General features: G+C 43.4%; 1 protein-coding gene across 1 annotated transcript in view; it reads right to left on the minus strand.

The window, feature by feature from the left end:
* Nucleotides 1-22,994, minus strand: part of c21h12orf56 (chromosome 21 C12orf56 homolog) — a 78,854-nt gene that overhangs the window by 35,825 nt on the left and 20,035 nt on the right. The window contains exons 3-8 of the mRNA XM_041216330.1: nucleotides 21,139-21,229; nucleotides 9,619-10,030; nucleotides 9,446-9,525; nucleotides 7,453-7,597; nucleotides 2,174-2,280; nucleotides 604-693 (exon numbers count right to left, since the gene is read on the minus strand). Of these exons, the coding sequence (XP_041072264.1) occupies nucleotides 604-693; nucleotides 2,174-2,280; nucleotides 7,453-7,597; nucleotides 9,446-9,525; nucleotides 9,619-10,030; nucleotides 21,139-21,229 (925 nt within the window). The remainder of the gene's footprint in view (nucleotides 1-603; nucleotides 694-2,173; nucleotides 2,281-7,452; nucleotides 7,598-9,445; nucleotides 9,526-9,618; nucleotides 10,031-21,138; nucleotides 21,230-22,994) is intronic.

Raw genomic sequence — 22,994 nt, forward strand, 5'->3', positions numbered from 1 at the left:
TAAAGAGGAGTTTGCAGGGTTAACAGGGTTGGGTGTGCCATTGTCATTTACTGTGTCTAGGTCAATGCTGGGTAGTCCGTCTGGTTTCATTCCTTTTAGGCTTCATAGCAGTTTGCTAGAATTGAGTTGTTTGCTAGGCCATTTCAGAGGGCAGTTAAGAGTCAACCACATTGCTGTGGGTTCGGAGGCACATGTAGGCCAGACCAGGTAAGGACAGATTTCCTTCCCAAAAGGGCATTGGTGAACCAGATGGGTTTTCACAACAATTGACAATGGTTTCATAGACACTATTACTGATACTAGCTTTTAACTCCAAGTTTTTATTAATTGAATTTAAATTCCACCAGCTGCCATGGTGGGATTTGAACCCATGTCCCCAGAGCAATGGCCTGGACCTCTGGATTGCTAATCAAGTGACACTATCACTATGCCACTACCTCCCCCATCTAGGGGAATGGAAAGTGTTCCATCATATTTCTGATTTATAGGTGATGCAAATTTCAAATAAGAAACTCATTTTGAACATATAATTTTGTCATACGAGCTTTCTTCTCATAACGATACAATATCTCATTGAGTATGAACCATTTGTACTACACATACCGTTTAGCATTCAGAAGAGCCAGACGTGTTGGTTCTGTTTCAGTCTCCCTGAACATGACGCCTAGTGTCTCTACGATCAAAATACATAACCTAAGCAGGCAAAAGATATCATATTTCAGTAAAGATTGACACCTTACTCTTTGTGGGCCACCTCCATACAATCTGCAAGCATGAACCTAAACTTTGAGTTTACCCATCATTCTAATTCTCCACTCCACTCTCACTCTGACCTGTCTGTCCCCGACCTATCATCACTGTTCCAATTAAGCTCAACACAAAGCCCAAGGAATGGCACCTGATCTTTCCACTAGGCACGTTACAGCCCTCTGGACACAACATTGAGCTCAACACACCTGGAGTATTATGTGCAGTTTTGGTCTCCTTACCTAAGAAAGGATATACTTGCCCTAGAGGTAGTGCAGCAAAGGTTCACCAGACTGATTCCTGGGATGGCAGGATTGTTGTAGGAGGAGAGATTGGGTCGACTAGGCCTAGGCCTGCATTCATTGGAGTTTGGAGAATGAGAGGGGATCTCATTGAAATCTATAAAATTCTGACAGGGCTGGTCAGACTGGAAGCAGGGATGATGTTTCCTCTGGCTGGGGTGGAGGTGGGGGGGGGTTGGTGGTCTAGAACAAGGGGTCACAGTCTCAGGATATGGGGTAGGCCATTTGGGACTGAGATTAGGAGAAACCTTTTCACTCGGAGGATGGTGAACCTGTGGAATTCTTTACCACAGGAGTCTGTGGAGGCCAAGTCACTGAATATATTTAAGAAGGAAATAGATTTTGAGAATCTAAAAGGCATCAAGGGGTATGGGGAAAGAGCGGGAGTACGACACTGAAATAGAGGATCAGCCATGATCATATTGAATGGTGGAGCAGGCTCAAAGGGCTGAATAACCTACTCCTGCTCCTAATTTTCTATGTAATAATTTCAGGTCATAAACCCTGCCTCCATTTCTTTCCAGATGGCAGGTGTTGGTAATGATTTTTCTATCCCCATTTGTGTCTCCTTTAGACCCATCTTTCATTTTTTTTTTTACTTATCTCAGCCATTTTCTTTTGCCTTGCACCAAAATCACTTATGTTTTTCTCCCCTCCCTCCCTTTCTCTGCCTCTGTACTTTTTAAAAACTGGCGCCTCTCCAACTTTTTCCAGTTCTGAATGACCTGAAACATTAACTCTGCTTCTCTCTCCCCTGATTTAATCTGCCAAGTATTTTCAGCATTTCCTATTTTTATTTCAGATTTCCAACTTCTGGAATATTTTGCTCTTGTATTAAATTAAGATAAATTTGCTAAGACATTATTCACAGGCACTCTTGAGATCTGCAGCTGTGCTGAACTTTGGCCTTTCCCTTTAAGCCCCCTGCTGTACACAGTACTCCAGGTATACTCTCACGAAAGCCTTGTACAATTGCAGCAAGACTTTGTTATGCTGTTGTTTTAAGTCTTCCTCCTATTGTGAGCCATGAGAATTTGTTGCAAATATGGCTTGAAGGATGGATTGGCCTCAAACTTAGAACGGCTCCTTTGTAAAGCTTAAATCCATAGAAACATGTTACTTACTGCAGGTCGTCTGCCATTTTGCGCTTGTCTTGCTGGGTGCTGTGATGCTCAGACTTTGGCAAGTGCTCCTGAAGCTTGCTGATAAGAAAGGGGTACAGGTCGTTCGACTGTGGACAAGTCAAAGCAGAACAAAATGCCTTTAGTGAATATCTGGTGTTCAAACAAAAAGTAATATGCAAACTATTTCAAAATTAATATGTTCTCTTATTTATCCATGCTTGTCAAAGTGTCAGCTTGGCTCAATTGGTAGTACGATTGTCTCAGAGTCAGAAGGTAACAGGTTCAAGCCCTGTTCCAGGGTCTTAAAGCACAAAATCTCAGCTGACACTTCAGTGGAGTGCTGAGGAAGTGTTGCACTATCAAAGGTACCACCTTATAGGTGAGGTGTTAAACCAAGGCTCTATCTGTCCTCTCAGGTGGATTTAAAAGATCACATGGCACTATTTTGAAGAACAGTATAACAGCTATCATTGATGTCCCGATCAATTTTTAATCCCCCAACCCAACATTGCTTTAAAAAAAAAGATTATCAGTAGGTTTGAGGGGTGAGTTGGCTCAGGTAGATTGGAAAGCCTATTAAAAGATATGACAGTAGACAAGCAATTAAAGAATGAATACATAATTTGCAACAAATATACATTCATTTTCGACTTGTAAATCCCACAGGAAAAAGTAGTCCAATATGGTTACTAAGGAGATTTAAAGATAGTATTAGATCAAAGATGATGGTGTGCTACAGTTCACTCAGGGAGTCTGAGTTGCTGTGGTAACATGCACTTTCAGTGACAGGAGAGGCTCCAACTTTTCCATCACACGGCTGACCAGAAATTTCTCCCATTCTTACTGCCTGCCATTGGCATGCATTGGAAGAGTTTGCAGGTTCATACTCAACCTGTTTCACTGCATTATGAGCACACCTTCAGTGGCCATTGAGTCCTGGGGTGGGGCTTGCAGCCAGAGCTTCCAGGCTCAGAAACAGAGACGCTACTACTCACTGCACCACAACACCTCTAGATCAAAGGTAGAGGCTTATAATGTTGCCATAAAGATTAGGAAGCCTGAGGATTGAAAGGATTTTAGAATTCAGCAAAGGAGGTCCAAGAAATTGAAATGGAAAGAGAAAAGGGAATATCAGAGTAAACTAGTCAGAGACAAAAAAAAAGATTGTAAATGTTTCTATAGGGTAAGCTAAATCATAAAATGATTAAATTTACTCTAAGAATTCTGTTACCCTTTTCCTAATAAAAGATGCTAGCATTTTGCCTATAACTGATATTGTGTGGAGGGTTATAGACATGTAGGATGAATGGGTAAGAACATGGTAGATGAAATACAATGTGGCAAAATGTGAAGTTATCCACTTCGGTAGGAAAAATAAAAAAGGCAATTTTTTTTTTTAAAATGGTGGGAGGCTGGGAAATGGGTGCATTCAGAGAGGAACCTGGGTGTCCTTGTACAGGAATCACAGAAGTTAACATGTAATTAGGAGGGCAAATGATAGGTGAGCTTTTGTTCCAAAGGGATGGAGTACAAGAGTAAAGAAGTCTTACCACAGTTAAACAGGCCATTAGTGAGGCCACATTGGGGTGGAAAATCTAGAACATGGGGGTCACAGTCTCAGAATAAGGGGTTGGCCTGAAAGACTAAGATGAGGATAAATTTCTTCATTCAAAGGGTTATGAATCTTTGGAATTGTCTACCCTACAGAGCTGTGGATGTTCACTTGTTTAGTGTATTCAAGGCAGAAGTTGATAGATATTTGGGTTCTAAGTGAATTAAGGGATTATGGGGAAGGTGGAGTTGAGGCAGAGGACCAGCATGAACTTGCTGAGTGGCACAGTAGGCTCGAAGGCCAAATGGCCTACTCCCCCTCCTATTTCTTATGTTCTTCTGGCTTTTTTTTAAGGAGTTTGCTGTGCCCAAATTGGCCACCATATTTACCACAGTGACTACAATTCCAAAGCACTTCCTTGGCTGAAAGCGCTTTTGGATATCATGAGCTTGTAAAAGATGCTATGTAAATGCAAGGTTTTCAGTTACTTTGAAAATGTACTTATTTCAACAATTATCATGTAAATTACATTTGGATAGAAAAGGTAATGTTCATGGAAATGTTATCCATGGAATAACATTATTTAAATTCTGATTCGCTTTCTATTCTCAATTATCCCGCAAAAACTCAAGATTTATGGGCATGAAGGCATTTTTTTTTCCAAGTCTTATAATTAGAAACTAGCTTCCTCAGAAATTTTGGATCTTCTCGCTGATGCGATACTAAAGTGAGGCCTCGTTATTACAAATGCAAAGTTTTATAAAATTATGTTGTTTTGGAATGGAATCCTTAACTTGGGGTAAAATGGGGGAAAGGCAGCCTGTTCTGAATTCTGCTTAACAACAAGCCTGGCTTGGTTGCTATGGCAACAAGAGAAGTTCAAGTCAAGAGTCTCGATGAGCAAGGTGCAAAGTTTTCACACCTGGGAGTAAAGGCAAGGGCAGCTGCGCTGACAGTGAATAGACTTTCTGTCTCGCGGCTTTTAGGGCAGAACAGGAAAAAAAGTGTGGAAAAGGACAGCAATTGGTGTGATCGGCAGAGAGAAGAAGCTGGAGTCCTCCATGAGCTACCAAAGCAGGATGCTGGAGGGAGACGGTCTCGAGTTGAAGAGACGCATTCCGCAACCATTTAAGGAGTCTGGGAGGCTTATCCTGGTGTGGCTGGTTGTGTGGGGGTGGGGATGGGGTGAAGCGGGTGTTGGGGGGAAAAGAAGAATCATCAGAGTGGGCTTTACTGCTGGTAACGCATTTGGGGAACTCTCCAAAAACTGAAGGAAGTGCCTGGAGACGTTCACTCGAATTTACCACCCAGCGAAACACGAACCCATTGGGAGCGGGGAGGAATGGTGCAGTGTTTGCTTTAAGGACTGTAACTCTGTGGAGAGAGTGGCATAGTGTATAACAATAGCGTGGGATTTTCGGCGTGTTGAGAGTAAAATGGGAAAGTTTAAAATGTACGTTGCCAACAAAAATAGTCTTTAGTCAATGTTACTTCTAATTTGTGCTACAGTAAAAGTCTTAAAACTTGAAACCTTGTTGCATGACCCTTTCAGTCAGTCACTGTTCAAGTATCTTCTTAAAAGTTATTACTCTCTACTGGGATCACTAACACTGTTTACCTATTCAAGCGATCATAGAGGACCACAGAATTCTCCTTAGGCCTTATGCATGAATTCGCTATTGACCCCACATCACACCAGATTGTCTGATTATTTATCACATTGGCTCGTTATGGGCCCTGTTTTGTGCTACATGGCTGCTGCATTTGTCTACAATAGGTAGTGGGTTCAAGTTCCACTCCAGAGATTTCTGCAAGAAGAAGAATCATAGCTGACACTTCCAATGCAGTACTGGGGGAGTGCTGCACTGTTGGAGGTGCCATCTTTTGAATTATTGGGGAGATGGTGGCGTAGTGATAATGTCGCCGGATTAATAATCCAGAGACCCAGGCCAATGCTCTGGGAACATGGTTTCAAATCCCACCATGGCAGCTGGTGAAACTTAAATTCAGTTAATAAATTCAGGAATACAAAGTTAGCCTCAGGAATGGTAACCATGAAACTAAAATCGATTGTCATAAAAACCCATCTGGCTCACTAATATCTGTTAGGGAAGGAAATCTGCCATCCTTACCTAGTCTGGCCTACATGTGACTCCAGACCCACAGCAATGGCCTCTAAAATGACCCAGTAAGGTCAGCTCAAGGGCAATTAGGGATGGGCAACAAATGCTGGCAACAAAAAAGACATTAAAATAGTAAACCAATCTGCTCTCCCAGGTGGATGTAAAAGATCTCATGGACCGAGCTTGAAGAAGAGTAGAGGAGTTGTGTCCTGTGCAATATTTTATCAACATCACTAAAAAAAAATTATATCTTAATCATTACATTGCTGTTTGTGGGAGCTTGCTGTGCGCAAATCGGCTGTCGCATTTCCTATAGTACAGCAATGACTAGACATTGGCTGTAAGGTGCTTTGGCTCAGGTCATGAAAGGCGCTATATAAATGCAAGTTCTTTTCCTACAAGACGGTAGTGACTGTCCCAGCTAACTCGTTGGCTCTGAAATGCATTGGAAAATCCTGAGGATTTGAAAGGCAGAATAGACCATAAGAATGTATTTTTCAGAATCAACGTTGGCATCCTTCCATCTCCGGAAGGTGATGTTCATGCAGCAAATCAAATCCACTGGGGATAGGGTAGCTCCATATGGTGCTGACGGCTAAAGAGACCAAACCATGAGAGGCAGGTTCCACCACAAGGGACACATAGGAGGTGGTTATCAGGTGTCGTTGTTTTGGCACCTGCCACCAGAGGCGCTATAGCCACTGATCGTCATGGTGACGCAAGCCGGCCCACAGCTGATGTCACCATTTTCCCCTGTCATCAGCTAGTGACTCCCTGGTGTGAAAAATCGATGTTTAAGCTTTGAAAGAAACTAGCTAATTCATATATATCTTGTCATAAGATACGTCTGTGATGAACGCTCCAATAGAACTATAGAATGATATAGTACAGATGGAGACCATTCGGGCTTTTATGCCTGTGCTGGCTCTCTCAAAGACCTATCCAATAAGTCCCACTCCACTGCTCTTTCCCCATTGCCCTGCAAATTTTTCCCAACTTCCACCTGAAAGCTATTATCGAACCTGCTTCCACCAGCCTTTCTACCAATCAATTCCAGGTTATAATAAGTCGCTGTGTAAGTATATGATTCCTCTTCCTCGCTGTCTCTTGTCAATCACCTTCAGTCTGTCTCTGCTGGTTACCGACCCTTTTGCCACTAAGAAACAGTTTCTCCTTTTATTTATGCTCTCAAAACTCAAGATTTATAAGCACCTATGCGAAATAGCCCCATAACCTTCCCCCCTCCAAGGGGAAGAGTCCCACTTTCTCTAGTTTCCCCTTGTAACTGAAATCTTAGATCGTTCGGAGGACAAAGTCAATCGGGTTTCTTGGGCAGGCAGATGGTAAATGAAGTTTGATGTATGTGGCAGGAAGAATGGTTTGCGGTGGGGGGGGTGGGGGGAGGTGGTGGGAAAGAGGCAAAATAAACTAAACAGTGGAATTTTAAAGGGGGTGCAAAAAACAGAGAGTGCTGGAGGACTGCTCATAAGGCTCTGAAGGGGGCAGGGCGAGTTGAGAGGGCGGTTAAAAAGACATACGGGACCCTTGGCTTTACAAATAGAATGGTTGAGTACAAAAACTGGGGGATTGCAGGAAAAGCTTACCTTCCAAAAGAGTTTTTTAATGGTGAAGTTCCTGCGAGCTGCTGTTTTCAGTTCCTGCACCAGGGAGAAGCTCCGTTCCAGTAAATTATTCCCATGGAGTAACTCAGTGCTCAGTTGATTGAACAGCTTATTTATTTCCTCTGAACTGGCACAACACAAGTCGGGTTCATCATAGGTTGCACAGAAAGCTTTCAATGCACACATCATACCCAGTCACGTTAACGAGCCAACAAAGGTAACACATTATCGTAAAGGGAGACACAGGTATAATTTTGCAATAAGGAATTCAATGGAAAATGTCAGGTATTTTATGTATAGGTATTATATATGTCAAAATACTGTGTACAGTTTTGGTGTCCTTATTTAAGAAAGGACACAACTGCATTAGAAGCAGTTCAGAGAAGGTTCACTCAACTGATTCTTGGGATGAAGGGATTGTCTTATGAGGAAAGGTTGGACAGTCTGGGCCTGTATCCATTGGAGTTTAGAAGAATGAGAGGTGATCTTATTGAGACATATAAGCTCCTGGGGGGACTTAACAGGGAGGATGTTGAAAGGATGTTTCCCCTTTTGGGAAAGCCTGGAACTGGGGGATACTGTTTAAAAATAAGGGGTCTCCCATTTAAGACATAGATGAGGAGAATTTTTTTCTCTCAGAGGGTCATTAGTCTGTGGAACTCTCTTGGCCGGAAAGAGGTGGAGGGAGGGTCAATTAATATTTTTTTAAGACGGATGTAGATAGTTTCCTGGCTAACAAGGGAGTCAAAGGTTATTGGAAGCGGGTGGAAATGTGGACTTGAAGCCACAACCAGATCAGCCATGATCTTATTGAATGGCGGAGCAGGCTCAAGGGGCTGAATGGCCTACTCTTGCTCCTAATGTGTGCATTCTTATGTTCCTGTTTCTGCAGAAATACACAGTTAAACTAATAATTGAAGTCTGATGATCCCCTACGAATCCCTCAAGGATTGGAATCTGAAAACCTAAGAATCAAACATTTAGCTCTATCTTTCTCCATCAGTGTGAAGTGATCTAATGGCTGTGTTTACCCCTTACTGGAGCCTCTTCCTCTACATCATCGCCTCAGCGCCACCTCCCAAGGTCTTCTCTCTTTAAACATCTGCCTTTGATCAGCCCATTGGTGTGACATGTGTACATTTCTGTAGTTGTTGACACATCACGACAACAGCAGTTAATTTTTGTACTTAAATTCAGATCTTAAACTGTAACTTGTATTTTAAGTTAAGTTAAGGTGATAGAAATGACATGGGAAAGCTCTCAAAGACAAAGCTGCTGTATCATATTACATCAAATGCATAAGCGAGGTTCAAAACCAAGCCTGTGTTTAATGCACAACAGCCACAGGCACAACAAAAGATGTACAGAGAATGTTAATTTGATAGAGTTCTTCCATCTGCCACGTTACTGGACTTGTAATCCAGGATCCTGGACGAATGCTCCACAAACAGGAGTTCAAGTCTCACCACAGCAGCTGGGAGAATTTAAAGGCAATAAATCTCGAATAAAATGCTAGTCTCATTAAGAAACTAAGAGGTTCTTGTAAAAGCTCTTCTGGTTCACTCATGCCCTTCGGGGGAGAAAATCTGCCATTGTTACCCAGTCTGGCCTACATGTGACTCCAGACCCACGGCAATGTGGTTGACTCTTAACCGCCCTCTGAAATGGCCCGTCAGTTGTATCAAATCGCGACACCACACGGACTGCAATGGTTCACGAAGACAGCTCACCACCGCCTTCAAGGGTAATTAGGGATGGGAAATAAATGCTGGCCTAATCAGCGATGCCCACATCCCAAGAACAGACAATGCTGATGGATGTTCCTGGCCTAAACGCTAGCCTCTCTTTCAGATGCAGACCACCGTGGCCTTGAATTATCAGCATCTTTGGGTTTTGTTTCAGGTTAACATTCATGTTTTATTATTTTGTCCTTTCAAACTCAAGAAACAGAGGAGGGGGTTGATGCAGGAGTTACCTGTGTGATCTTGGAGCTTGGGCAGGAGATAACGGTGCACTTATTCTTGCATACGCTGGGTCCTGCATTAGTGTCGACTGCTGCAGAGAACGTTAAAAGAAAGTCAAGCATTAACAAAGATGAAGGTGAAGCACAGGCAGCAACAAAGAATGGACCCTCTCGCTTGTACTTACAATCATATAATTGTTCCACGCACTTTTCAAATGGAGAAATATTAGAGAGGACATCGAAATAATATAGAGGTGAAGTTCGGACTCTTGCTGCTTGAATTGACCAGTGGTCCTTTTGTCTGGCTCGGGGGTGGCGTCACTTGTATCAGATCGTTGTTCCTTAGCATTTCTGTGCCAGGTATAAGGACTGGCTGCTAACTGTTCCATTGATAGTGATCTATAAGGAGACGCTCTCAGTGCAGGGATGGCGGTTGTAGTTTCTTTCGGAGGGACTGGAAGCGGGCGGGCGTTTGGAGGTATAGGACACTCCACGTTACGTTGATCAGACAGTTTCAGATTCTTCAATGCAGAGGTAGGGAAGGAGGCTGAATGCTTCAGTGTGGAATGTGGCTCCCCAGCCTCTGCTGCATTTTCCCTGAATACAAAGAACAGGCTGGTCAATTAAGATGAATCCCTACCAGAAGCTGCATGGGAACAGGAGGCAGCCATTCAGCCCCCCGAGCCTGTGCTGTCACTCATCTGTATCTTAGCTCTGCTTACTTGCTTTTGTTCCATGTCCCTTAACACTTTCAGCTAACAAAAATCTATCAGTCTCAGTTCTGACATTTTCAATTGAGCTCAACAGCTTTTTGGGGAAGAGAGTTTTAGATTTCAACTATTCGGAGCGTGAAGCAGGACTTCCTGACATCAACTCTGAATGGCCTCGCTCTTAACTTAAGGTTACTCCACCTTCATTGATTTTTTTTAATTGCTTGTGGAGTTAGGTGATAAATATGTCCAAAAAAGATTTTGTTTAAGTGTAAATCATCCAAGAAGCAAGGTAAGGATTTCCATAATTAGTTACAGAAAGACCTTTTAAATTAGGGGAACAGAGACCATAATAAGCAAGTAACCCGAATCCAAATTAAGCTGACGCATACCTTTCAGATGTTGTGGTAAGAAAAGCAGGTCAATGATTCATATTATGGTATCTAAAGAAACCTAAGTACTCTCAATCTGGATTACTGTATAGACACTGGCCACTTTTCAGATTAAACTGGCTCCACTTACAGTGATACAAAGTCATGTGAAACCAACCATGTTACTGAGCACAGAGGCTAATTATACAAAGGTCGTGGGCATCAAATGCCAGCTTGTTATCCGTTGCATGTAGCATGGAAGAGACTGAGAGCTACTCGAGGAAAAGTGATTATAACCTGATAATCGGTCACGGCTATTTCGTTCTTGACGCTGAATCCGCTCTTAATTGTCTTTTGGGTGGTAAGACTGACAGAATGCGAAAATCTTGTCAACCTGAGCTCTTGCATCGTAGTTATATCCTACTGATAGTTTCTCATAATTGTTAAGAGAAGATTCCAACCCCCACGCCACCACCCCCCACACCCCCCCACCACACCACCCACACCCCACCCACCATCAGAAGGAAGGATTTGCATCCCCATGTGGGAGTGAGTACGGAGGTGAGCTGATGTGAAAATTCACGCTGCTGGCCGGCGTGCCACTTGACTGCATCCAGATAAATCTGCCGCAGGCAGGATTGGCTGCCAAAGTGCTGCTTGCCCGCAACCGGCGGGGAGCCAACTGAGAATAGAGGAATTTTCCAGTCGGTCCGTGGGTCTCTCCAGGGCATCAGGAACTAGGCGGCCGACTGAGAGGCCCAGCGTTCCAGGCCGGCTTTGAGGCCTGTCTGGCCTCAGCTGCATCCACGGGCTTAGCTGCAAAGAGGTTTTGTTCCACAGTGGTGGCCCAGCTGCTGAGGTTATTTTTTTTTAAAGTTAGGAGTTTTTTTTTCCGAAAAGAAACGCAGAGAGGGCACCTCAGGATGCAGGCTGCTGCTCCTTCCATGCCGGAGAGCCTCCTATTGGCTCTCCAGCTTCGAGAGCTAACCCACATTCCTTAATTGGCCAATTCGGCGGGGGGGGGGGGGGGAAGAAATCACTGCCAAGTGACTGTTTCCCCACTCAGTGCGGGGTTATGACTCCAACTTGACCCCGATGTTGGGGGCCCTGACCCAAAACCCAAAATCCTGCCCCCACTCTCCAGACTTTCTTAACCATACTTTGATTAAGAAATCGGACTATGCTACTTTCGAATTAAAATATACAGTCTTATGAGGTCGAATGATGCTTAAGCTTCCTTGCCTGTGCTTTTCTCTACAAGGAACTTGTCAATAATAGTGTGCACTATCCAGCAGATAAACTGCGGCAACTCACCAAGACTTCCTTGACAGCAACTCCCAAACACCTGTGACCTCCGCCACCTCCAAGTTCCTATCCAAGTCATGCACCATCCTGACTTGAATATGGTCTCATTATTCCTTCCAACATGCTGGGTCAAAATCCAGCGACCCCCCCCACCACCCCCCCAACCTCCTATCGACCAGGACTGTGCGCATACCTTCACCATGTGTAATGCAGCGGTTCAGCGAGGAGGCTCACTGCCACCTCCTGAGGGAAACAGCAATGGGCAATAAACGCTGGGTCTTGCTTTCAATGACCCAAGACCGAGGATCACTCTGGGTGTCATTCAAGGCATTCGGAAAAACCGAGACTTCAAACATCCAATTATAAACTGGGAAAGTGCAAAGGGTTTAGAGGCAGTGTCACTGTGACAATGGCGAGAATTTAAAGGGGCCGTGCAGCTTCAGAAGTCAATCCAGGGGGACCTCGCGACCCCAAAATGTCACCACAGTTTGGGAAGCCCAAATATGCACAGGGGTTGGTCAGTCAGCAGTTGTACAGAGAAAAGACGGGTTAATGCTTTGTGTGTATCTGTCTGTCAGAACTGAAAACTGTTTATATGGGGACAGAGGACGCGGAATAACAGGTGGAAGCTAGATGTGTACATGAGGAGAAAGGAATAGAAGGGGTAAAAAGGGGGGAGTGAAATGAGGTGGGAGGAGGCTTTTGTGGAACATAAACACCAGCAGATGGGGCGAATGGCATGGTTCTGTGTTGCACGTTTTGGGAATCAGTTTGAATGTCCTGCAAACTGATGAATAGAAAGGCAGGAAACTCAGATGATAACAGAGGCAATGGAGAGTTTTAAAAAGAACAAGAAAATGGCTAATCCCTTATGGGGACTAAGGACACGGTTTACGAATAAGGGGTCACCCATTTAAAGCTGAGATGAGGGAAAAATGCTTTCTCTCCGAGGGTCGGAAGTCTGTGGAACTCTCCTCCCCAGAGAGTGGGACAGGCAAGGACACTGAATATTTTTAAGGCAGAGGTAGATGGATTCTTGACTATCAAGGGGGTCAAAGGTTATCGGGGGTAGGTGGAATGTGGAGTTGAGGCCACAATCAGATCAGCCATGATCTTATTGAATGGTGGAGCATGCTCAAGGGGCCGAATGGCCTCCTCCTGCTCCTAATTCGTGCGTTTGTAAAACAGCAACATGCAGTTATATAACGCCTGCGACATAGTAACATGTCTTAACAGGCTTCAAAGGAGTATGATCATACCGAGCCACATAAAAAGATATTAAAGGCAGGTGACCAAAAGCTTAGTGAAAGAGGTAGAACTCAAGGAGGAGAGGTGGCAAGATTTAGGGAGGAATTCCAGAGCTTAGTGTCTAGGCAGATGAAGGAATGGCAACCAATGGTGCAGCCTCAGGGTACACTCAAGAGGCCAGCGTTGGGAGAGCACAAAGTATTTTTTTTATTCATTCATGGGATGTGGGCATTGCTGGCTAGGCCAGCATTTATTGCCCATCCCTAGCTGCCCTTGTTCAGAGGGCAGTTAGGAGTCAACCACATTGCTGTGGGTCAGGAATCACATGTAGGCCAGACCAGGTAAGGATGGCAGATTTCCTTCCCTAAAGGACATAGATGGACCAGTTGGGTTTTTAACAATTGTCAATGGTTTCATGGTCATCATTAGACTTTTAATTCCAGGTTTTTATTGAACTCAAATTCCACCGTTGGCCGTTGCCAGAGCATTACCCTGGGTCTGTGGATTACTAGACCAGTGACAATACCGCTGTGCCATTGCCTCCCCTGTACCTTACAGGGTTGTGGGGGCTGGAGGGGATTACAGGGACAGGGAGGGGTGAGACCACAGAGGGCTTTGAAAACACAACGGTAATTTTAAAATGGAGTTGTTGCCAAACAGGGAACCAACGCAGGTCAGGGAGCGCAAGGGCGATTGGCGAACTGGGCTTGATGGGAGTTAGGGCAGAGGCCACAGAGTTTTGGATGAGTTGACAGAGGGTAGAATGTGGGTGGTGGGCCAGGAGTGCATTGGGATAGTCAGGTCTGGAGGCCACAAAAGGTACGGACAAAGGGCTAAAACGGTGAAAGAGAGAACGTGGGCAGGTCCACGCAAGAAACAGAGGAAGAAATCAGGGAGGGGAAAAGAAACCCGAGATGCACAAAGCACAAAACTGTTTCAGGGCTCCTGCAGCTCCTGCTCCCCACCAATCCTTGCCTTGTTCCCTGTGTGGGCCCCTCCTCTGCCTCAACAACTGTGAATGTAAAGAGCGGTCAGTTTGCAAATTCAAACCAGAGAACCAAGTTAAAGCTTGCAAAAACACTGAGCCAGCCCTGTCCTTTCACTGGTGTGGAGATCATGATTATTGAATAACTGCTGAGCACAGTCTAGCATGAAAATATATGCGCTATTACTTACGTAGACAATTAGCAATTTTTTTTGTTAAGCCATGGCATCCCTTGTTTCTTTGCACATATTTTAAATATTAAATGACAAACATTTGAAGTGCTATCAAGCGTTTTTTTTTCCTTAATATAACAAAATGGAAGACCACTCTAAGATTCTGCATTTTAAATTGCGCACTGCATAGCAACCAGAAAGCTGCAAAGTCAGCTCCATCGCCCACAGATATTTAGGACTCTCAATCGTTTGTGCTTAATGTGTGTGTGTTATCACATTAAGGATTCCTTTCTTTCTTTTAGGATCAATGGGGCTTCCTGAGCGGATAAGCCTGGTACGGCAGACAACAGTTACCATGGCAACAAAGGAGAAAGAATAACACAGCCTCGACGTGTGGAGCTTGGCATTACGGGTGGAGAGCAGAACACAAATATAATTCATGTGTCTCAGGGTAGGAAGTGCCAAAGAGCAAATGCCCTGATATCTCTGCTATGGTAACGTGTGTCATCAGACAGCACTGCCTGTTAGAGATAAGAGTTCCCATCACAACATCTTAACTGGATCATCAGCAATAGGCACAAACTTAATCAGGCGACGAGTTTCATTTTGAACTGAAATGCGAATTTCCAATAATAGAAATTTACGCTTATTTAAAACTGGTTTAAAATGCCAAACAAAAGATGCTTTGACGAAATATGTTGCAGCAATGTTGATCTCACCTTCAACATGTGCACAAGTTCGGGCTTGTAAAGAAATGGATAGGGAGCTTCTACTTTAGTTCCAACATTTTTAGTAACCTTTTTTATTTCTGGGAATGACGGTATTTATGTTTCAGATTAGCACATTCAGGTACCTCAGGTTCCATCCAAGGTTTTCCACACCAAGATATTTCTAAACGTTCTTCAGGTTGAAATAAAATCAGGTCAGGTTAAGGTGGGGTGGGTATGTGGGTGGGGGGTGCAGGGTTAGTGGGACTGAGACTCTCTGTAGGGCAGGTTGTCCCCTCTAAATCCACCTGTCTTTCATTTAACCTGCACTCTGCTCAATGGAACAACTGTATGCAGAAATATAATTATAAAGAAGAAAATTGTGGCACTGGAAATGGTGCAAAAAACAAACAAGATTTACCAGGATCAGACCAGATCTGAGAGTTAATTTCCATCAGGAAAGATTGAAAAGAGAAGGCTGTGAGGTGACCTGATAAAAGGTTTTTAAGATCCTGAAAGGGTTTGATAGGGTAGACATAGAAAAGATGCTTCTACTTGTGTGGGAGGAGAGGGAGACTAAAACATGGGGCCGTAAATACAAAATACTCACCAATAAATCCAACAGGGAATTCAGAGGTAAATGCTTTACCCAGAGAATGTTTAGAATGTGTAACTCCCTACCACAAGGAGTAGCTGAGGTGAATAGCATAGATGCATTTAAGAATAATTCACCAAGGCTCCTTAGGCAGTAACTTCTAAACCCATGACCACTACCATCTAGAAGGACAAGGGCAGCAGACACATGGGAACACCACCACCTGGAAGTTCCCCTCCAAGCCACTCACCATCCTGACTTGGAAATGTATAGCTGTTCCTTCAACTGTCGCTGGGTGAAAATCCTGGAAGTCCCTCCCTAACACAACTGTGGGTGTACCTACACTACATGGGCTGCAGCGGTTCAAGAAAGCAGCTCACCAACATCTTCCCAAGGGCAATTAGGGATGGGCAATAAATGCTGGCCTAGCCAGTGACATCAAATCCCATGAATAAATTTTAAAAAAGTGCATGAGAGAGGGAGGAATAGGGAAAGGATGTAATCAACAGGGTGAGATGAAAACTGCTGGGAAAAGGCTTGTGTGGAGCATAAACACCAGTGTGGAGCTGTTCGGGTGAATGGCCTGTTTCCATGCTGCAGATGCGATCATATGCAAGACATTCCACCCCGATGAGCCCAGGATAATGTTGTAGAAAATTGTGCAAAGAGGAAACTACTTCTACCCTGCTATCTAGGTTTAGTTTTACTTAAGAAAAAAGAGTTGGTGAAGCATTAAATAAATTCTGAGCTGCAACCCATGGCTCCTCATTGTCAATCACATTGTAAACCATTATTCCAGTTCGATATAGGGTTACTGAAATCCCACTCCCCACCTTCCTGGACAGGAAGAGGATCATCCAGGCTTATCTTGGGCTGTAATGGGTGATCCTGCAATCTATTGATTAGATTGATTTAATTTATATATTGAAAAGAGCAAAGGTAAATTATGAAAGAAAGCTAGCGCAAAATGTAAATACTGATAGCAAACGCTTCTACAAGTATATAAAAGAAAAGAGAGAAGCTAAAGTGAATGTTGGTCCCTTGGAGGGTGAGACTGGGGAGTTAATAGTGGGGAACGCAGAAATGGCAGAGACGCTTAATCAATATTTTGCCTCAGTTTTCACAGTGGAGGACACTAGTACCTCAATAGTAACAGGTAATGCAGTGGGTATAGAGAAGGAAGAACTTAGAACAATCACCATCACTAGAGGAAAAGCGCTGAGCAAACTATTGGGATTAAAGGGTGCCCCAGGACCTGATGGCCTACATCCCAGGGTCGTAAAGGAAGTGGCAGCAGAGATAGTGGATGCATTGGCTATAACATTCCAAAATTCCCTGGATTCTGGAAAGGTTCCAGTGGATTGGAACAAATGCTAATATAACACCCTTATTAAAAAAGGCCGAGGCGGGGAGGCAGAAAGTAGGAAACTATAGGCCAGTTAGTTTAATGTCTGTCATTGGGAAATTGTTGGAATCCAGGAAATGTTGCAACTGTACAAGGCGTTGGTGGGACCGCACCTGGAGTACTGTGTACAGTTTTGGCTTGAGGAAGGATGTAGTTGCTTTGGAGGAGATTCAGAGGAGGTTCATTAGGTTGATTCCAGAGATGCGGGGCTTGTCTTATGAGGAGAGATTGAGCAGTTTAGGCCTATACTTGCTAGAGTTTAGAAGGATGAGAGGAGATCTAATTTAGATATATAAGATGCTAAAGGGGATAGACAAAGTTGACGTGGAGCAGATGTGGGGCATTGATGTGTGCCCTTGTGGGGCATTCTAGAATGAGAGGCCATAGCTTTAGGCTAAGGGGTGGTAGATTTAAATCAGAGATGAGGAGGAATTACTTATCTCAAAGGGTCGTGAATCTGTGGAATTCACTACCTCAGAGTGTAGTGGATGCCGGGACGCTGAATAAATTTAAGGAGGAGATAGACAGATTTTTAATTAGTAACGAGTTGAAAGGTTATAGGGAGAGGGCAGGAAATTGGAGTTGAGGCCGAAATTAAATCAGCCATGATCGTATTGAATGGCAGGACAGGCTCGAGGGGCTGAATTGCCTACTCCTGCTCCTAGTTCTTACATTCTATTAACACTTAAATAAAAGTAGACATGCTCCCATTCATGAACGCACCTCATTACTACAGGACAAATTAAAGAGCTGACCTACAGAAGTCTCGAGACCAAATGTAAAATTAAGAGGTGTTGATTGAGAGTTAGAAAGCAGCATGGCCCTGTCAACAACTCTGGCAAACCTGGCTTGATTTCATTTCATTGTGGTTTGTGATCTCTCTTCATCTTTCTTCCAACTTTCCACAGGAGTTTCCACACTTACCCCTCGAGTCTGTCCTACCATTCAATGAGATCATGAATGATGCATGACCTGCACTCCATCCCTTTGCCCCCATCATTCTTGCCTTTGCCCCATAAGCCTCTACGTTTGGTTAACAAAATTTTAAATCTGAGATTGATAACTTTAACAATTGGTCTAGCATCTGTCATGAAACTAACATTTTTTCATTGTATTATTGTGGTTTATTGTAAAGTAAGTTTACCAGGAAGAGTGCAGATGGTTGCCTGTGTAGCTGATTTAATTGAATTTGAGTCAGATAGACTGGAAGCTTGAAACTATCAAAAGAAGTTTAGGGGTAAAATGGATTAGAAATGCTAATGAGTAAACACGGATGAGGTCTTAGCGTGTAGGGTGTGAAGGGAATTTGCATTTTTAGATAAGTGAAGGAGTTGTTTGGCTTTCAAAGGGATGATAGGATGTTTACAACTAACAAGATAAGCAAGCCCAAGCAGTCTATTTTTCCCCAAAGGTACTGACCATATTGGCAACATGAAAGATTTTTATATTATGGGAAAAGTAAATTTACAAAGACATTTAGAACAATGGAATTTACAGATTAAAGAGAGAGAAACATATATAAAGAGAATGGAAGACTCTGTTGCGGGGCCATGTAAGATCTAAGAGGAAAATGTAAAGCAGCCTTGGGGAAGCCTCCAGCCACTTTAGCAAAAGTCTGTTATGTCCAGTAACCAAAGGTGGAGGAAAGCCGTTGGAACTCCACTGTTGAGTGGGTGCTATGGTAAACCTGCTGGCTTGCTATTTAAATTTAAAATCTATTTTAGACTGTTGCCTTAAAGGGGTGTGTATTTAGGAGTCAGGTTAATTAGGAATTTGTTATTCTATTAAGTAACTGTAATCTTACATAGGTGCTTGAAATCTTCTTTGTGTTAATAAATGTTTTAATTTATTTTTAAAAATCTCTAAAGGTGTTTGTGTACTCATTACTTCTGAATTCAGTGCACAAATCTTGTAATAAATACAAATTGCAAAACCGTTGTGATAGTGTGGCCACATTTCCCTTGTGGATTTGGTCCACCTGGCACACATCTGCCAGTATATACCTGCCACGTCATAACACATCAGCTGCAATTTGGGGAAGAGAGAGTTCCAAACTTGAACCACCCTTCACATGTAAACGTTTCCTAACTTCACTCCCGAAAGGTCTTTCTAATTTTAGAGCTAAGTCCCATAGCTCTAGACTCCCCGACCAGCGGAAATAGTTTCTCTCCATCTGCCCCGTAAATTAGCCCCAATAGCTCAAAAACTGATCAAATCATCCCTTAAGTCTTCTAAATTCCAGGGAGTACAACCCTAGTTTGCATAATCGTTCCTCATAATTTAATCCTTGGGATTTGGCACCCACAATGCTCAGTATAGATTTGGACTTTCTGCTACGAGTTAACTTTTGCTGAGTTTTTATATTCATCAAGAGAAAGGGATGTTGGAAACTGTGGGATGGAGCAATTTTCCATTTCAGATACCCCGTACACCCAGGTCATATGAATCACAGCATGCTGCAGTTTAAAGCTCTTTCGAGGCTGCTTAACAGTATGCCCATTCTCAGGAGAACATCATCTACCCCATGAATGAAACATTTTCCATTTTAGCCATCCCTATTGTCTCTCCGAGAGACATTTGGTGCCAAATTTGTAAACTAAACTCATCATAGATCGGGAGAGAGAGGGCCCTCATAACTATGAGGGGGGATGTTTCAGCCTTTCCACGTGGACTGGACTCAAACTTAGCTGTCAGAGAGGTGAAAGGTCAGTGTAAGATGAATTATTAAATGCCACTTATTTTATCCACTGTGATGGTATATTTTTTGCACTTTTGGAAGATTGCGCCATGGGTGTCGCATTGCTTTTACTACAATAAAATTCCTAAGACCATAAGACATAGGAGCAGAAATTAGGCCAATCGGCCCATCGAGTCTGCTCCGCCATTCAATCATGGCTGGTAAGTTTCTCAACCCCATTCTCCCGCCTTCTCCCCGTAACATTTGATCCCCTTACCAATCAAGAACCTATCTATCTCCATCTTAAATACACTCAATGACCTGGCCTCCACAGCCTTCTGTGGCAATGCATTCCATAGATAAGGGTCTTTACAGGGTAGATGCTGAGAAGCTATTTCCCCTGGCTGGAGTTGTCACAATCTCAGAGTAAGGGGTCAGCCATTTAGGACTGAGATCAGGGGAAACTTGTGAATCTTTGGAATTCTCTACCCCAGAGAGCTGTGGATGCTCAGTTGTCGAATATGTTCAAGTCGGAGGTGGATAGATTTTTGGACTCGTAAGGGAATTAAGGATTATGGGGTTAGTGCAGCAAGATGGAGTTGAGGTAGAAAATCAGCCCTGATCTTATTGGACAGCAGAGGGGATGCAAAGGGCTGGTTGGCCTATTCCTGTTCCTTTTGTGTTCTTCTGAGTTGTCCAGACATTCCAGAGCCACTCCCGATCCAAATACCGTACTGAACGACAAGGCATCCCAAGAGAATATTACTTAAGTAATCTATGGGCAGAATTTTACGCTTCACAGGCGGGTGCACGCCCGACCTGACTGGGCGTAAAATCACGCGAGATGGCGTCGGGCGAGCGTCCCGAAATCATCGCGCACTCGCGCGATATTTCGCTTGGTGGCTGCGCGCAAAAATCGTAAGTGCGCCCGCCAACCATTAAGGCAGCAATTAAGCCCGTCACCGACACAATTGTCTCAGATCTTTCATGGCCCATCCAACCTTACTGGTGGATGGACAAATCGGCCGGGTGGCCTTTACATTTCTCATCATCCAAGGGTGGAACGAAATCTCTGTTATGAGCGAAAATGAAAATAAATATCTGTGGACAGCATTTTTATGAGGTATATTTTCAGGTGCTTAATTGTGACGCACGGACATTTATTTTTTTTGCAGCTTTCTAAGCCTTTATTTCATCATTTGAAGGTTTGCAGCTCCCTGAGGCAGCTGTCTGACTTCAGGGAGCTCTCTTGCAGTGCTCACCCCCGTCCACAGTAACATCATCGCCCACCCTCTTCCCGCTCCCCCCCACCCCGGCAGCGCTGAGCTCTCCGGCACGCCTTTCACACTGGATGGCCGTTAATTGGCCAGCCAATGTGAAATCGCAGTCGGAGGCCGATCGCGGTCAGTGGTCCATTTCCCAGTTGACCCCAGGCCTGCCAAAAGGTAAAATCCAGGCCTATAAGTTTAATGAGTTAATGAGTTCTTTAATTAACATTATAAATGATTTGGTATTATAATATTTCCTACCTGACAGAGAATTCATTCAGAGGTCTGTATTGCTTTGTGTTCGGTGCATCTGATGTGCTGATGCCCTCCTGGATGTTGCTACTAACCAGAACTAAAGATAAAAATATTTTTTTTGATTCTTCGAGAAAGAAGCATTTGTAAAACAAGTTTTAATACTTGAATCAAACAGCACATGCATTTTATCACTTCCCATCCTGTGGGAGCAGGTTTAGATACTGTATGCTTTTTAGTTTGATCTTTTTGGGTGGGGATGGAGGGGGTTTCTGCCCCTATTTCTCCTCCTTTAGACCCACCCTGGCCTGGAAACCTCCTGCAACACAGGAGTCAATGGAGGCGACTTGCTCCCAGGGTGAATGCCCACACCCGGCCTCTGTACTGCACCCGAGAGCGTAGCAAAGCCACAACGCAAAGTTGTCCTCTCATCACAGGGAAGAACCTTTCTTCATCTTATTGTTCATTTTCTACCTTTCTTCCTTTTCAAACTGACTGGAAAGAACCATCCGCCCAAAGAGGTGGGTGCAGGTCCACACACCCCAATTTGGCACAAATTCAAACCACTCCAAAATTCATCAATAGTCTTTTAAAAAACAAAAGATTACAATGCTATTTCTTCAGCATTGTACAAGCATTTATCAAGTGAGCAATTTAAATAAAACGCAAGCTAAGAAATTTAACGGCATTCTTAATATTGAATGCTAGTCATTCATCATGGTCAGTTGGTATCACCCCTTATATTAGCTGATTTGTGAACTTAAGAACACCGACTTATCAACATTGATAGTCACCACTTATCAGCGAGATTACCAACAAAAACTGAAAATAAAGGAGGTCAATGTAACTTTGAAGTCTCAGTTGTCAATGCTCACTGGGTTGGAAGGTTGTGGCTTCAAGTCCCACTCCAGAGGCTTGAGCACAAAGTCTAAACTGACACTCCAGGAAGAATAGCATCTGCAATGGTCCTTTGGTACTTCAAATGAAACATTAGCATAGATAAAGTGTTGGTTGCAAATAGAATGACCCTGGATTTTGCAGTCAATCTCGAACAGTGCCAGCCGTTCACTACATTAACACAAACTGCAAACTCTCTGTAGGCTTTTGTACTACAACTTGTATTGATTGGAAATCCAAAACAACACATCTCTCTCTACAGCAGATTTAGGACCAGGGCAAGTAAAGGTGTGTCTTGTTAACCAATGAGAATCCTTCTGATGTATGCAGAGTCCAGACCAGGAAATGTACGTTGGCATATTGAATTCAATAATATGTATAGAGACAGGGAAAGAAAGTTGTGATTAAGAGGGAGATGAAAGAAGAGGTTAAAAAAAACCTCCAACAATAATTAAAATTTGTAGGAATGAGAGTCCACACTTATAAAAAATACATTTTCAGTGTTAAAATTGTTGTTCGATAATAAGGCTTACCACACTATTAAAAATTTACTCACATTTGAAAGTATAAGCCCCAACATTTTCTGGCATGTTTAGCGGGTATCTGTTAGGCATGTATAGCAACTTCACATCATTGCACATTATTCGATGCTGAGTCTGTCAGTGAGTTACTGTTAGAGCAAAGCACGTGGAGGATCAGGGCAACCCAAGCAGCAAATTCGATTTTCGCGATTAACTATGCAAGTTGCATACAATGCAAATTGCTGTCCAATTTACTCCTAATTAACAATGAGTGCTGATAGACTCACAATTATTCTTACTGCAAAATCCCAGCCAATGTATTTGTGTCAAATGTTGTTTAAAATTCAGTCATTGGCTGTTAAACTCCCATTGCACAGCTAAAGCCTATCTTAAACAATGCTGCAAACCTTGTTATAGCCTCCCTGGCCAAAGGCTTGAGACACAAAC

This window comes from Carcharodon carcharias, chromosome 21, assembly GCF_017639515.1.
Source record: "Carcharodon carcharias isolate sCarCar2 chromosome 21, sCarCar2.pri, whole genome shotgun sequence".
Lineage (NCBI taxonomy): Eukaryota > Metazoa > Chordata > Chondrichthyes > Lamniformes > Lamnidae > Carcharodon > Carcharodon carcharias.